The sequence below is a fragment of the Ranitomeya variabilis genome, chromosome 6 (assembly GCF_051348905.1).
Source record: "Ranitomeya variabilis isolate aRanVar5 chromosome 6, aRanVar5.hap1, whole genome shotgun sequence".
Classification (NCBI taxonomy): domain Eukaryota; kingdom Metazoa; phylum Chordata; class Amphibia; order Anura; family Dendrobatidae; genus Ranitomeya; species Ranitomeya variabilis.
The window spans coordinates 401,128,754-401,145,957 of NC_135237.1; the positions used below are offsets into that span (position 1 = coordinate 401,128,754).

At 43.7% G+C, this 17,204-nt stretch overlaps 1 protein-coding gene across 4 annotated transcripts in view; it reads left to right on the top strand.

The window, feature by feature from the left end:
• PTPN2 (protein tyrosine phosphatase non-receptor type 2) overlaps positions 1-16,911 on the top strand; it is an 80,595-nt gene extending 63,684 nt beyond the window's left edge. For all 4 annotated transcript variants that reach the window (XM_077270162.1, XM_077270161.1, XM_077270163.1 and 1 more), the window contains one exon: positions 16,550-16,911. In XM_077270162.1, coding sequence (XP_077126277.1) covers positions 16,550-16,571 — 22 coding nt within the window. In that variant the 3' untranslated portion in view covers positions 16,572-16,911. The remainder of the gene's footprint in view (positions 1-16,549) is intronic.
• Positions 16,912-17,204: the final 293 nt, after the last annotated feature.

Here is a 17,204-nt window from a genome sequence, read left to right on the forward strand (position 1 = left end):
ATACTTTACAGAAAATGGTTGTAGGTCTACATTAACATAGTGTCTGGGCCTCCTGTCAGGCCTATAGGCACAAGCAGTATGTTCCTGACAGTTGCCACATCAATAGACACCGATTGCAAAAAAAAAAGTATTATTCGCATGGTATGCTTTTGCAGCTTTCCTATATTTTATACTGGTTTATGCTGCTCCTGACAGCTATAGAAACACCTTAAATAAAATCTTGCTATCTATGGCAATGTGCACTCAGTTTTGTAAGTTAATACTGTTTTTGAAGACAGGTTTTTTTTTTTTGTAAGTCAAGAGACAATATACTAACGGTATGCTTCATTCAATGGGACCATGCATTTCTAGAAATATGTGCCTAGAAAGAACAAGTGCCATATTTCAAATATATTGCAGCAACCATATTGCCTAATATGCTGAAAAAATAGTAACAAATCCAGCAGCTATTACAAGCAGAGGTGTGGTGACGGGCGCTGCTGGACACGGTTGTGCTCTGTTGCTCGTTTAAGCTTCCATTTCCTACAATGCCCATTAAAGGGAATCTGTCAGTGGGATCATCTCTTCTAAGCCGTCTATATGTCCAATCAGGTCATAGGAAGCTGATTAAAATGATACCTTGATATCTGTGATCCAATTTCTTATTCCAGAGAAATCCACATTTTTCTTAAATGGCCTCTTCCAGGCTCTGGGGAGGACGCTGCCTGGGAGACAACTCTGCCTCCAGAGATTATTTTACATGAAGAGGGAGTTACCAGTGTGAGACAAGTAACTAACACAGAACAGGAGAAATGAAATTTGCCTTCTTGCAAATACATTTTCTGCTTCTCTGATTTCTGCTGTATAGTAACAATATTACAACCCTGTCTGTCTGTGAGCTGGAAGCTGAAGCTGAGAGGAACCTGCAGATGTGTCAGGTATAATCACACACGGCTCTGCAGTGAGATCAGGAGAGCAGCGAGCGACCATCACACATCATACTGGTAACCATTACACATCACACTGGTAACTTCCCCTTCATGTAAAATAAGCTCTGGAGGCAGAGTTATCATCCAGGCAGCGTCCTCCCCAGAGTCTGGAAGAGGTCATTTATATGAAGTGATATCAGATGTCTTGTTATTGATAAATCGTCCTTTATGAGGCACACGGGACTGTTTTCAGCAGCCTATAACCTGTATGCCCATATTAATAGATTAAGTAGGTGAAATGTTGTGACAGATTCCCTGTAAGTGTTGGCATTACTCAGTTTTGCATGAAATGTACTTTTTAATGTGTTTTGCTATTTTACAGTGTTACCACTTTGTTGGATCAGATGAATCCAACATTTAGACAGTAACCCCTTTATTATAGACCTTTTCCTGTAAATTTCTGTAAGTTGATCACACTTTTGTGTCTGTGTGCATCTATTGCATTAGATAAAAATTAGGTAAAACTGTAAGTATAATACACGTGCTTAGTCGTCTTCCCAGCCCCCCCCCCCTTATGTTGGTATGTTGGACCTTACAGCTGATTTATGCATAAATCAGACAATGGCTCTATCATTTCAGCCAGGCATGTCTTACTCTGAAATGCTGTATTGTTAGAGAGAACACCTATAAAAACACGCAGATCCTCAGCAACTTCTCCATCCTGATCGCCTTAGTGATAGGAACAAGGAGAGCAGCTCCTGAGGACTGCCTCTTGGACTAGTAACCTGAGCAGCATAGTCCCTGGCCAGCTTCTAAATGTTTTCTCTTAAAGGCCACAACAAAAACTTTTTTATTTTCTATGTTAATTGTCACGAGTTTCTGCTTTGTGGAAAGTTCTTTTATGCGGCAGTTTGTGATAAAATTACTTGCACTTTGTAGACAAAAACTGCTTGTAATGGGCACCCGAACGTGACCAGCTTTCCAAACCATTTTTGTTTGACCTGTTTGCATGACCATTGCAGAAGACCGAGTGGACCTTTACATTAGGACGAGACGTTACTGCTAGTTTTATGGTGCTTCTTACCCCCAGGTGAGGAGGGTGATGGATGCTTGATGGCAGCATTTGATGCCCTTACTGTAAATTCTGCTACAGTGTTTTTTGATTTTCTGTATGTGAGCTTCAGCAAAATGGATAACTAGATCCATTGCATTTCAGATAACCTTATTTACATTAGTTGAAACAAATCCAGGTCAAAGAAATGCCACAGAATTGGAAATTAACCCCTTTCTGACCTTGGACTTGATAGTACGTCCGAGGTCAGAACCACCGCTTTGATGCTTGCTCCGGCGGTGAGCCCGCATCAAAGCCGGGACATGTCAGCTGCTTTGTACAGCTGACATGTGCTCGCAATAGCGGCGGGTGGAATCGTGATCCACCCGCCGCTATTAACTAGTTAAATGCTGCTGTCAAAAGCTGACAGCGGCATTTAACTAGCGCTTCTGGTGATCGGGGGTCAGTGGTGTATCGGCATGACAACCAGAGGTCTCCTTGGTTGTTGATGCCAGATTGCTGTGAGCGCCACCCTGTGGTCGCTGCTCATAGCAATGCAGCAATCCTTCTACATAGGAGCAATCTGAGCTTCGCTCCTATGTAGCAGAGCCGATCGAGTTGTGCCAGCTTCTAGCCTCCCATGGAGGCTATAGAAGCATGATAAAAGTAAAAAAAAAAGTTTTAAAAAATATGAAAAAAATAGAAAAAATATAAAAGTTTAAATCACACTTCCCCCCCCCCCCCCCCATTCAAAATACAGCAATTTAAAAAAAATCAAACCTACACATATTTGGTATCGCCGCGTTCAGAATCGCCCAATCTATCAATAAAAAAAGGATTAACCTGATCACTAAACGGCATAGCGAGAAAAAAATTTGAAACGCCAGAATCTTTTTTTGATTTCCGTGAAATTGCATTAAAATGCAATAACGGACAATCAAAAAACATATCTGCACCAAAATGGTACCACTGAAAACGTCAGCTCGGCACGCAAAAAATAAGCTCTCACCCAACCCGAGATCACGGAAAATGTTGACGCTACGGGTATCGGAATATTGGGCAATTTTATTTATTTTCTTTTTTAGCAAAGTTTGGTTTGTTTTTTTTACCACTTAGATAAAAAATAACCTAGACATGTTTGGTATCTATGAACTCGTAATGACCTGGAGAATCATAATAGCAGATCAGTTTTAGCATTTACCTAGCAAAAAAGCCAAACAAAAAAACAAGTGTAGGATTGCACTTTTTTTTTGCAATTTCACCGCACTTGGAAATTTTTTTTCCTGTTTTTTAGTACATGACATGGTAAAACCAATGGTGTCGTTCAAAAGTACAACTTGTCCCACAAAAAATAAGCCCTCACATGGCCATATTGACGGAAAAATAAGAAAGTTATGGCTCTGGAAAGGAGGGGAGCGAAAAACGAAAATGCAAAACTGAAAACAGCTGGAGTCATGACGGGGTTAAAGCTCAGCAAATGCAATAAGGTTGGCTGAACTTGCTAAATTAAGCGGTATTGGCTGACCTGGTGTTAATGGCGGCCTCCCTAGAAGCTTCTGGCACATTGAATTGAAATGGCTCATCCTTTTGTTCTCCCGGGAGAGATGTCGCCCCCACAGGTGTCTGATGGTGACTAAAGGTACCTTCACACTAAACGACTTTGCAGCGATAACGATAGCGATCCGTGACGTTGCAGCGTCCTGGATAGCGATATCGTTGTGTTTGACACGCAGCAGTGATCTGGATCCTGCTGTGATATCGCTGGTCGTTGCTGAAAGTCCAGAACTTTATTTGGTCGTCAGATCGGCATGTATCGTCGTGTTTGACAGCAAAAGCAACGATGCCAGCAATGTTTTACAATGGTAACCAGGGTAAATATCGGGTTACTAAGCGCAGGGCCGCGCTTAGTAACCCGATGTTTACCCTGGTTACCATTGTAAATTTAAAAAAAACCCAGTACATACTCACCTTCTGATGTCCGTCAGGTCCCTGGCCGTCTGCTTCCCGCACTGACTGTGAGCGCCGGCCGGCCGTAAAGCACAGCGGTGACGTCACCACTGTGCTCTGCTTTTACTTTACGGCCGGCGCTCACAGTCAGTGCGGGAAGCAGACGGCCAGGGACCTGACGGACATCAGACGGTGAGTATGTACTGGTTTTTTTTTACATTTACAATAGTAACCAGGGTAAACATCGGGTTACTAAGCGCGGCCCTGCACTTAGTAACCCGATGTTTACCCTGGTTACCCGGGGACCGGCATTGTTGGTCGCTGGAGAGCTGTCTGGGTGACAGCTCTCCAGCGACCACACAGCGACGCTGCAGCGATCGGCATCGTTGTCGATATCGCTGCAGCGTCGCTTAATGTGACGGTACCTCAACACTGCATTTACACTGAGAGACTATCCTGAAAGAGCGTTCATAATGGCGGTCATTTCACAATAATCTTTCAGTGTAAACCGGCTTCCGATCAACAAACGAGTGTTTTGTTTATTCATCAGGTGAAATGGATCTTTAGTGCAGCATTAAAAAAAAAAAAAAGCAATCGTTCTCGCCAGTGCATTGTCCTGTGTAATCAGGATTCTCCCTGCTGAGAACTATGGCAACATATGTGCACAAAGGTCTTTATGAAAGGAGGGGGATCAGGATCACTTGTGACACCTCCTATTGTGATTGATGGATCCATTGTGGTGAGCTGTGTATAGAGGGGTCACCTGTCATTGTAATCCTGCCTTATGGAGGAGCCTTGCTGTAAGGGTACCGTCTCACAGTGGCACTTTGGTCGCTACGACGGCACGATCCGTGACGTTCCAGCGATATACATACGATCTCGCTGAGTCTGACACGCTACTGCGATCAGGGACCCCGCTGAGAATCGTACGTTGTAGCAGATCGTTTGAGACTTTATTTCGTCGCTGGATCACCCGCTGTCATCGCTGGATCGGTGTGTGACACCGATCCAGCGATGTGTTCGCTTGTAACCAGGGTAAACATCGGGTTACTAAGCGCAGGGTCGCACTTAGTAACCCGATGTTTACCCTGATTACCATTGTAAATGTAAAAAAATTAAAAAAAAAAAAACACTACATACTCACATTCCGATGTCTGTCATGTCCCTCGCCGTCAGCTTCCCGCACTGACTGTGAGCGCCGGCCGTAAAGTAAAAGCAGAGCACAGCGGTGACGTCACCGCTGTGCTGTGCTTTACGGCCGGCACTGACAGTCAGTGCGGGAAGCTGACGGCGAGGGACGTGACAGTCACCGGAATGTGAGTATGTAGTGTTTTTGTTTTTTTAAAATTTACAATGGTAACCAGGGTAAACATCGGGTTACTAAGCGCGGCCCTGCACTTAGTAACCCGATGTTTACCCTGGTTACCCGGGGACCTCGGCATCGTTGGTCGCTGGAGAGCTGTCTGTGTGAAAGCTCTCCAGCGACCACACAACCACTTACCAACGATCACGGCCAGGTCGTATCGCTGGTCGTGATCGTTGGTAAATCGTTTAGTGTAACGATACCCTAAACGCTTCCTGAATCAACAGGAAGTAAGAGTCTAAAAAAGCCACAATGGCTATTGTGAAAATTTCATGTTATTGTGTTTATCTTTTGTTTTTTAGTAGAGAGACTGTTCCCCTTCAAAAATGCACTGTAAACTAGCTACAAATTGATATATTGAGCTTGGCCCCTATAAAAAAAAAATAATCTAATATATAATTGCCTAGAATACTACTTCCTGCAATTTGTGCCAACTTCCGTGGCTTTGTCCGGAGCTATTGTCCGGAGCTATTGTCCGGAGCTATTGTCCGGAGCTATTGTCCGGAGCTATTGTCCGGAGCTATTGTCCGGAGCTATTGTCCGGAGCTAATGTCCGGAGCTAATGTCCGGAGATAAGTGACGTCACCAGTGTCCTACACCCAGGCAGAGCACAGTGGCCCCAGGCAGAGCACAGGGGCCCCAGGCAGAACATGGGGCCCCAGGCAGAGCACAGGGGCCCCAGGCAGAGCACAGGGGCCCCAGGCAGAGCACAGGGGCCCCAGGCAGAGCACAGGGGCCCCAGGCAGCATATGGGGCCCCAGGCAGAGCACAGGGGCCCCAGGCAGCATATGGGGCCCGAGGCAGAGCACAGTGGCCCCAGGCAGCATATGGGGCCCCAGGCAGAGCACAGTGGCCCCAGGCAGAGCACAGGGGCCCCAGGCAGCATATGGGGCCCCGGGCAGAGCACAGTGGTCCCAGGCAGAGCACAGGGGCCCCAGGCAGAGCACAGTGGCCCCAGGCAGAACATTGGGCCCCAGGCAGAGCACAGTGGCCCTAGGCAGAGCACAGGGGCCCCAGGCAGCATATGGGGCCCCAGGCAGAGCACAGGGGCCCCAGGCAGAGCACAGGGGCCCCAGGCAGAGCACAGGGGCCCCAGGCAGAGCACAGGGGCCCCAGGCAGAGCACAGGGGCCCCAGGCAGAGCACAGGGGCCCCAGGCAGAGCACAGGGGCCCCAGGCAGAGCACAGGGGCCCCAGGCAGAGCACAGGGGCCCCAGGCAGAGCACAGGGGCCCCAGGCAGAGCACAGGGGCCCCAGGCAGAGCACAGGGGCCCCAGGCAGAGCACAGGGGCCCCAGGCAGAGCACAGGGGCCCCAGGCAGAGCACAGGGGCCCCAGGCAGCATATGGGGCCGCAGGCAGAGCACAGGGGCCCCAGGCAGCATATGGGGCCCCAGGCAGAGCACAGGGGCCCCAGGCAGAGCACAGTGGTCCCAGGCAGAGCACAGGGGCCCCAGGCAGCCTATGGGGCCCCAGGCAGAGCACAGTGGCCCCAGGCAGAACACAGGGGCCCCAGGCAGAGCACAGGGGCCCCAGGCAGCATATGGGGCCCCAGACAGAGCACAGTGGTCCCAGGTAGAGCACAGGGGCCCCAGGCAGCCTATGGGGCCCCAGGCAGAGCACAGGGGCCCCAGGCAGCCTATGGGGCCCCAGGCAGAGCACAGGGGCCCCAGGCAGCATATGGGGCCCCAGGCAGAGCACAGTGGCCCCAGGCAGAGCACAGGGGCCCCAGGCAGAACATGGGGCCCCAGGCAGAGCACAGGGGCCCCAGGCAGCATATGGGGCCCCAGGCAGAGCACAGGGGCCCCAGGCAGCATATGGGGCCCCAGGCAGAGCACAGCGATATTTTGGACCACTGTGCGGTGTTTCAGACCCCCTGTGTGATGTCTGGGGCCCTGTTCTTAAGTATATTAAAGATTAAAGTAACGTATATTAAAGTATATTATAGATCAAATTTGACACGTTTATGAGCACCATTGAGTGATATACTCAAGAATGACATAATTTTTCAACATTTTATGGTTTCAAACTGTAAACACTCAGTTTTTTTTACTTCAACCAGAAAACCTTAACGGTTCATAAAAAACTTGACTGTTCAGGATATGATAAAAGTCATAGTATTCTGAATCTTTAACTTATAAAGATACCTTTACATGGGGTGATTATTGGTTCCAGAGAGGCTTTCGGCCGATAATCGTACACATGGCTGGTGACAGGACAATACAATATAAACGTTCAAAGGTAAACACTGATCACATTAAAATCTAATATATAATTGCCTAGAATACTACTTCCGGCAATTTGTGCCAACTTCCGTGGCTTTGTCCGGAGATAATGTCCGGAGATAAGTGACGTCACCAGCGTCCTACACCCGCTCAGGGTGGACAAAGATATATGCCTTCGTGGTGCGCGGCACTTTTCTGATTGGTTGCCGCCTGCCGCGAGCGACCAATCAGAAATGTGCCGTACTGTCAAGAGCTGGTGAGTGCAGCCATTTTTTGTTCTTTCTTACTATTATTTATTAATTGTATTATTCTTACATTTGAATAAATAAAGTATATATGGATTCTAGACTCCCGATTCTTTAGAATCGGGCTGCCATCTAGTTTAATAATAATCATATAAGCACAGCACCTGAGAAAATAATTAATTCACATGCAAAGAAGCAGGTTTCAGTCCACTGTTAGCATGGCCAAGAGTCCTATGAACCATTATACCCCCTCATTTTACCTGTAGGACCGAGGTCCACACTACCTGAACTCAGCCTGTGTGCACTGTCACTGCCTGTACCTGGCTGCACGCTTTCTCCCTGGCTCCTCTCTGCTTACACTACTTGCTACACCTCCAGGCGTAATAGGGCAGCGAGTGGCATCAAAGAGGAGCCAGAGAGGAGAATGCACCCAGCCACTGTGCGTGCCCACACCCGCTGGCTGACTTTAGGAAGCGGTAATGATGAACGAGCTGGCAGTAAGTGCCGATATACACAGCGGTGACTGAACCCGCTATGGTGCAGCCCCTTTGACAACACCAAATGCTGCCCGGAGGGAAAAAGTTAATACCCGCCTGGCAGCGGGGTGCTAAGTTTTGGGTCCATCTCCAGAGCCCGCATCAAACGGGGAGGAAACCTTGGACATACCTATACTTCCAAGGTTGTAAAGGGGTTAATAAAGATTGATATGAGCAAACAAGTGTTTTTTTGTTTTTTTTTTTAACTTGTCAAAACCTGATTTAAGCCATCTTATTTTTCAATGATGGCTTACCTTTAAGACCAAATATATAAAAACTGACATTCTTATGTGTATAGGAACCTTGTTTGCAAAACATACAGTATATGGATCAGCTACTGCTTATGTGTATGGGGTGATGTTGTCCCTATGCTCTCCTTACTGCAGATAGCAAAGGAGGATCAGGCATATTACTGTCAATAGGCAGGAAGGATTATTTGGTTTCCAGAGGAGATTTCCCTTTAAAAATAAATGTGTTCTCGTCCACGTGTATAGGCATCGTTAGTACTGGCCACAGTAACCAATCAGATTCTTTGATGTTCAAACCTGGAGAAAATTAAAGGTAGAATCTATTTGCTTTGGGCTGTATGACTAGAAAAGATGAAAGATGGGTCCCTGTGTGTTATGGAGCAGCAGAAGGAGGCCAGAAATGCCCATTGCACTTCAGTGCCAGCTTCTCCTTAGTGTGCGATGGCTTTCTCCTTACGTATGTAGTGAGACCTGGATTAACCCTTCTCTAGCAGCGGACTCCTTGTATTTCAGATTAACGCTTTAGACGCAGCTGTATCTTCTTCTTTTATGTGGGCTGCGTTATATACAGGGGGACATCTTGTTACATGGTGGTTTTAAATAATAAAATTTTGTTTGAAGTAAAGTTTATGCTCTTGGTTGGATGTGAGACAAACCTTTTGTCTGATTTTGCAGATTTTTACTTTTTTGGTAAAATTGAGAAAAATAGCCAACTTGAGTCTCCCATTATATTCTATGGGCCAGCACGTTGACAAAATGGCAAAACAAGGCAAATCCTGCTTTTTCTGAGCATAAGGGTCCATTTACCATTTAGATGCTGTGCAGAATCTGACCCCAACACCCCTGACACACACACACACACACACACACACACACACACACACACACACACACACACACACACACACACGATACACAAGTCCTAGAGAAGAGAATCTCTGGTTAAGTGAATGGAAAAGCTTACTAGAAAAACCCTGTTAAAATATAACCTTTATTACATATAAAATTAGAAACACCCGATCTAGACACCCCTTAATAGAAATGCCTCAATAATCTGGGCTGTAAGATACTATAGGCCTAGTATCGCTAGTATAATATTTTCCTAGCTAGTAACAACCTCTGTTTACAGAAATACGTGCAGTTAAGCCCATCCGAATAGCTCACATAAAAAATATAATAGCACCCAAAAAAAGTGTCATGTGCAGACATGAGTGATCTCTCCCTAGATACCAATCTGTCTGGATGCCTACCTAGATGCGGAGGTTGGCACCCTAAGGGTACCGTCACACAGTGCAATTTTGATCGCTACGACGGTACGATTCGTGACGTTCTAGCGATATCGTTACGATATCGCAGTGTCTGACGCAGCAGCGATCAGGGATCCTGCTGAGAATCGTACGTCGTAGCAGATCGTTTGGAACTTTCTTTCGTCGCTTGATCACCCGCTGACATAGCTGGATCGTTGTGTGTGACAGCGATCCAGCGATGCGTTCGCTGGTAACCAGGGTAAACATCGGGTAACTAAGCGCAGGGCCGCGCTTAGTAACCCGATGTTTACCGTGGTTACCAGCGTAAAAGTAAAAAAAAAAAAACCTTACATGCTCACTATCTGATGTGCGTCCGGTCCCTTGCCGTCCGCTTCCCGCTCTGACTGTCTGCCGGCCGGAAAGTGAGAGCAGATCACAGCGGTGACGTCACCGCTGCACTCTGCTCTCGCTGTACGGCCGGATCTGTCAGAGCAGGAAGCGGACGGCAAGGGACCGGACGGACATCAGATGGTGAGCATGTACGTTTTTTTTTTTTTTACTTTTACGCTGGTAACCACGGTAAACATCGGGTTACTAAGCGCGGCCCTGCGCTTAGTAACCCGATGTTTACCCTGGTTACCCGGGGACTTCGGCATCGCTCCAGCGCCGTGATTACAACGTGTGAACGCAGTCTGTGTGACGGTACCCTAAAAGACAAATGAGGATGGCGCCCCCGCTCGTGCGATGGCTGTCCCTGATCTCCTAATTGCATTCTATAAGATATTAGTCAGAAACAGAGGGCCAGGCGGCCTGTGTCAACCATATAATGATGTGTTTTAAATAGTGTATGCACTGAAAATAGATACATAAAACCAACAAGGGGTCACGATATATAGATGTGGAAGAGAAGGAGGACAGTATATTCAATCTTTACCACTCATAGCCAGTGCACATACAAATATGTGGACACACAGATTGTGGGTATCTAGGTACTATAGCAACATAATAATTTTAACTATATCATCATCCCCAAACCAAAAAATAGGGATTACACAGTACTAACATGGAACAACATACTTAACCGGTAATATATACATAATCCAATGGGTGTAATTGCACACCAAAGCCACCACATAAAAAGCTTTCAAAAAATATATTATTAAATAGCCAATAGGGCCACAAATGTCCCAATGATACAGATGTCCCTATAATACATCTATACTTACGGTATCTCACATGAAGGAAATACTCTCGACACGTTTCCCCCACACACATGGGTTCATCAGGAGAGATTCATAATCGCATGGCAGTGGAGAGTTGTCCAAAAGATGAGTCTATTTCCTTCATGTGAGGAGTCACAGGATCATGACACTCAGCCGCCTGCATACAGCACCACATGTTAGCAGATAAGTATAGATGTATTATCCGGACATTTGTGGCCCTATTGGCTGTCTAGTAATATATTTTTTTAAAGCTTTCTATGTGGTGGCTTTGGTTTGCAGTTACATCTATTGGATTATGTATATTATACTGGCGATACTAGGAGGCCAGAGAGGGTTATTGGCTGTCTCCTTTTAGTATCTTACAGACCAGATTATTGAGGCATTTCTTTTTAAGGGGTATCTAGATCGTGTTTTTCTAATTTTATACGCAATAAAGGTTATATTTTAACAGGGTTTTTCTAGTAAGCTGTTGCATTTGCCCTTGTTAGATATTTAATCTTGTAAGAGAAATTCTAAGTGAATGGAAAACCAACGTCCATTGTGATACTAAGGCCGCGGTCACACTTGCGAGTGCAATACGAGAAACTCGCACATCAATACCCAGCACTGCCGCCGGCTCTCGAGACCGGAGCGTTCAGCTGTATAGAAATACATGCAGCCGCCCACTCCAGTCCCGAGTGTCAGCGTCAGTGCCGGGTATTGAGGCGAGAGACTTGTGCGAGTTTATCGCATTACACTCCCAAGTGTGACCCCGACCTAAGGGAAATGATCGACTTTGCTAACGACTTGTATATGAAGTCTTCTTTCCGTCCATTGTCCTTTGTTTTTCTCCTTAAGTTCTACTGTGGCCAAATGGATGAACCAAGGAGCAATCTATCAATTCATTTCCATATAGAACAGCTCAGTACTACCGTGAAAATTAATGTTTTAGTTGCCCCCAAAATGTCCTCTACGCTAGAAAAACAAAAGACCCATCAGCTAGTACCTGTGGTACGTAAGCAAGTCTTGGCTCTTAAATATTCACCATCCTCATTTTTGTCTTGGGTGTTTTATATTTTTATTGTTTCTGCTCATTTTGGACCACAGTTAGGCAATATAAATTGTTTATGTTTAGAAGAGTTAGTGTAATCATATAACGTGTGTGTGTGTGGCACTATATAGAAGTCGAGTTAGCTCATTCCCTATTTTGTTAACGTTTCTTTAAGCAGCATGCATGACTGTACATAAATCAGTTTACTCCTACGTTTATTTGTAATTGTATTAGATTATTATATTGCAGTGTATAATGGTGCTTGAAAGTATGTGAACCCTTCAGAATTTTCCATATTCCTGCATAAATTTGACCTAAACTATGTGAGATAGTCACACAAATCCTAAAATTAGATTGAGAACAAAATCAAATGGGTCAAAAGTATTAGTCTTCGCTTCAAGTGTTGTGTTCTCCCATGAATTGCTCACTTCAGGTCCTTCCACAACATTTCTATTCGATTAAGGTCAGGACTTTGACTTGGCCATTCTAAAACTTTATTCTTGATTTATCCATTCTTTTATAGCTTGGCCTGTGTGCTTTGGGTCGTTGTCTTGCTGCATCCAAGCAAAAAAAGGGAGTGTATCCAGCGAGCGAAGAAGGAACATTGATAGACGTTTATGCAAAGAACTTCTCGATATTTAATGAATTCAAAAATGTTACATGTATAGACAAAAATTTAACCCCTCACCCCCCTAAAACTACGCATTTTGGCAGATGCCTTTTCCAAGTTATCTGGCATCTTGCAATCTCAGAATAAATAGTATGTCCATTCAGTTTGAAAGGGGAAACACTCCACTCCACACATGTACAAATAATTAGGCTGATGCAGATCAGTCCACCTCCAGGATGTACGGTATCTTTCCTGAAAAAATAGTTTTAATACAGAAATATAAACTGTTTCTTGCTATCAGTAAAGAATCAAAAAACACTTGTAATGAGGTCACAAGGATTTCCATTATAAATAAACTACGTAGTATTGTTAGTATTTGTGTTTTGCAACCAATATATACTGCAGATAAAACCATTATTGGAACAAAAACGCAAGCAATATTGAATTATTATATAAATAAAGCCCACATACTCTTGAATCTCAGCTCATGGACAGATGTCCTGACATTTTCCTTTTAGAAGGTGCTAATTAAAATCAGAATTATTTGTTCCATAAAGTATTACGAACTGTCCTGGTTGAAATGCAGCTAAAGAGCCTTAAACTACTACCACCACTGTGTTTCACAGATGGTGAGAGGTTTTATATTGTATTCTTTTTCAAAACCTAAAACATTTAACCCCAAAAAAGCTTTATTTTGGTCTCCTCTGTTCAGAAAACATTGTTCCAATAACCATGTGGCTTCCCCTTGCAATCCTGCTATGCACAGTATTAATAATGTTCAGTGTCATCCTGATGGTGGACTCATTAACATTAGTCAGTGTGAGAGAGGTTAGTTGCTGAAAGGTTACCTTCAGTTCCTTTGTGACCTCATGGACTTAGAAGTTCTTGGAGTGATCTTTGTTGGTTGACCACTCTTAGGGAGGGTATCATGGTCTTGAATTTCCTCCAATTGTACACAAACTAGCTGGATTGGTGGAGTCCAAACTCTAAACATGGCTTCACAATCTTATCCAGCCTAATAAACACCAATAACTCACTCTTATTCTGAGGTCCTTAGAAATCTCCTTTGTCCATGCACAATACACTTCCACAAAGATCAGACTTTGATGGATCTTCTGCAAGTGTGAGTGGCTGACTAGTTTTACTTAATTATCCCATTGATTGAAAACACCTGTCACCTTTAGCTTTGCAATTCCTATAGGTTCACATACTTTTTCCATAGGGACATCTTGTATTGGATCATTTAATCTCCCCCCCCCCCCCCCCCCCAAAAAAAAAAAAAGACTAGTGTATCTGACTTTATTCATATCTGTAGGGATTGTATTAAAATCTGATAACGTTTAGCATCAAATTTATGCAGAAATGGAGAATTCTGACAGGTTAACCAATTTGCAAGCACCAATGTAATTGCCTTTGTGTTTCTCCTACTGTTTGGTATTGAACAGTGAATGGAGAGAAATATTAAGATTCATTCGTGATCTGACCAGGGAAAAATGACAAATTTTTTTTGCAATGGATGTAGCAACAGAGTAGTGTGATAAAGCTGTGTCTACACAGCAACTTTTGCTGTGACGCATGTTGCGTGGCCTAAGTTTACAAGGTGGCGTAGCTGTATCGCAGCCCAACAGAAGTGAGTGGGTACGCCTTGTGACCCCGAGAGGACTGTGACAAGCAAGTCGCTAAATAGCTACCTAGTTGGATGTTTTGAGGCCTTGTAAGGTTAGTAGTACGCTTGGGGTTGTATGGCAACATCAGTCACTTGTAATGTGCTGCCGTAGCAGCCAAACGTTGTGTGTAGCCCTAGCTTTAGATGGACTGCTCGGCGTCCTGTCACATGAAGCAGTTTATTGGGGCGTTCTTTGGCCAGAGTGAAGAGTGGTGCCCTGTATTGCACCGACAACCCTTTGATATTTTTGGGAACTGTTACCTTTATTTTTCCTGATGTTGGTACTGCTGAGAAACTAAAAACTTTGGGTATGTCCACTTGGGGCGGAAATGTAGCAATTTTCCTTTCAGCTGTTCTAATGAGAAGTCCACAGTGGTGGCAGAGTTGATATTTTGAATAATTTTAACCGTACGCTGTGGAAATTATTCTCAGATACTGACTGGTGTTATGGATTTTAAACCACAGCGTGACATCTTCTACTGCAGAAAAAATCCATAATCAGATGAGCTTAATGTAAAAGGACTATAGTCTCTTTGGTGCTTCAATGGCTCACTGGTCTTTGCACAATTGACTGTAGCAACCACATGTGACAGCACCGGAGACCGAGTAACCTGGGACCTACCTCAGTATTTGTAAGCCAAAACCAGGAGTGGGGTGATAGAAACACGTCACCATGTCTGTATTTATCACCTACTCCTGGTTTTGGCTTACGAATACTGAGGTAAAATACTGAGCAAATACTGAACATGGGCTTAGAGTCCTCTACAGTTTCCTATTGATTGATAGAGGCCCAAAAGGGCACACTTCAGCATCTGCTTATTGTCAAGAGATTGTCCAAAGCCGAAGGCTCCAGAGCAGTTTGTGGTTAGCCGGACAAGCATTTACTAATCATTGATATATACAAACCATTCCTGGCCAATACTCCTGTACGTCTTCCTCTATGAATGTCTGGACCATGTTATATTTTTCCACTTTATTTTGTATTCCGAAATAATAAATGTCTTACAAGCACATGAGCTGTCTGTGTTGTTTGTCTTCGGTTATATTGGTTCCTGGCCCGTATGTAACCACTGCATGTACTAAGATACACCGTGTCGTGTGACAGCATGTCCGAACAATTTCTAGTTTAGAAAAAAAAAAAAGTAAATGTATGCGTGGGCTTATTATTTTTGTACTGTGCAACCCAAGTCATGCCACAGGCGAGCAGACAGTCACATGAATTTCTGGAAGTCTCCAACACTCTTTTGGTTCAGTGTTGTTTAGTTCTGTCTTGAGCCTAAACTCTAGTAACCTGACAAACTATTTATTTTTGTTCTTGCCTTTCATTTTGCAAAGTTGACCTAACTGCCATTTCTTCCAACTGCACCATAACATGTATGCTTAATGTAAGAGAGCATCCATGTTTATTTTAATAGAGGGGGGGGGGGGGAGCGGACAGCCTCTTTTTATTGCTGTTTTTTCCCTATAGTAACAGATTGGTGCATATTGAAAACATAAGATTGTTGGGCAAATCAGCCAGTATCACATTCTGTGATCATTTTGCTAATGTGTATGGCTACTTACAGATCTGGGGAAAAAAGTTCACCTTTTTAAAATGCTATGAAATATTGAAAAACAGACCTTTATCCTTATTAAAATTTTGCAGATTCTTAATTCAGTGTATTACAGGTAGATCTATAGGTAAAAGATTAAAAATAGGGGAAAAATGTTTACGGAATCTACCGTATATATAAAATTAATAAAGCTGTTTTACAAAAAGTCTTGAATCAACTATGTTACGGGATATTTTTGTCCGCAGCGCCTATGCAGATCTATACGTATCTATGGTGACAGACTACAAGCATGTAGTCTGATCCTGCTAGAACACTCCCCACTTTTTGGCAACTGAGTGAGTGAATGTACAGGACTAGTGGAAATTATTATTACAGCCGGACCAGACTATACAGTGGATGGAGTATAAAATATTTGGCATAAAATCCATAAAAACAAATGGTTACAATGAACAGTAAATTGTTGTAAAACAGAAAAAAATTGCTGTAAAATGATTGGTCAGATCCAGTTTAGTATTTACTGTGCAAAATATAAAGTTCATATACAGTAGCGCATTATATGGTTTTGTGCACGGAGCTTGTTACATGTAATAACTACTTTTACGTTTTATCCCAGGAAGAACATGGATTTTGTTTTGCAGCTTTTTTCATTTTATTTTTCATATGTTACTGAACTGGTCATTTTTGTTTTACATTGTCATAGGCCAAGGCTCCTCGACACCTAAATATGTGACTATTCTACAGCAATTATTCTGCGAAACCATTGACATGCAAAGCAAGACATGAACCCCTCATCAGGAGCAAATGTGAGGTTTATCTAATGAGCTGACCTCATTGCGTTATCTGTTTACTGCGTAAACGACTCCATCTGGAGGGTCAAGAGCATCACCAGCATGAAACCTTACAGAACCAAGTCCACTTCATTAGCTGTCGGGTGTTTTTCTATTGCATGTACTTTACAAACCTATGTAAGATACATCAGAAATGTACTTTGTATCATTCTGCCATTCACATTGTATTTTTATACTTTTTTGGCAGCATTAAATATTTTTTTAAAATTACAAAGTGTTTTTTTTAGTTATTGGTGGATTTTAAAATGACTGTGCATTAATGAGCCTACTAATGTTAATCTGTCAGTTTCACAGCATGGAACAGATTTTTTTTCCCATTTTTATATTGCATACAAAATTGAGAAAAGAAAATAGAATAATGGTACTTGATGCTCCATGCTTATGGCTGTAATCTCAGTTTATAACCTGTCCTTCTCCAGAAATACTTATTTTATAGTACCCCTATGTTCAGGGTGCTGTATATTAAAAAAACAGGGTTTACAATGTGATCAGTTACCAATTTATAAC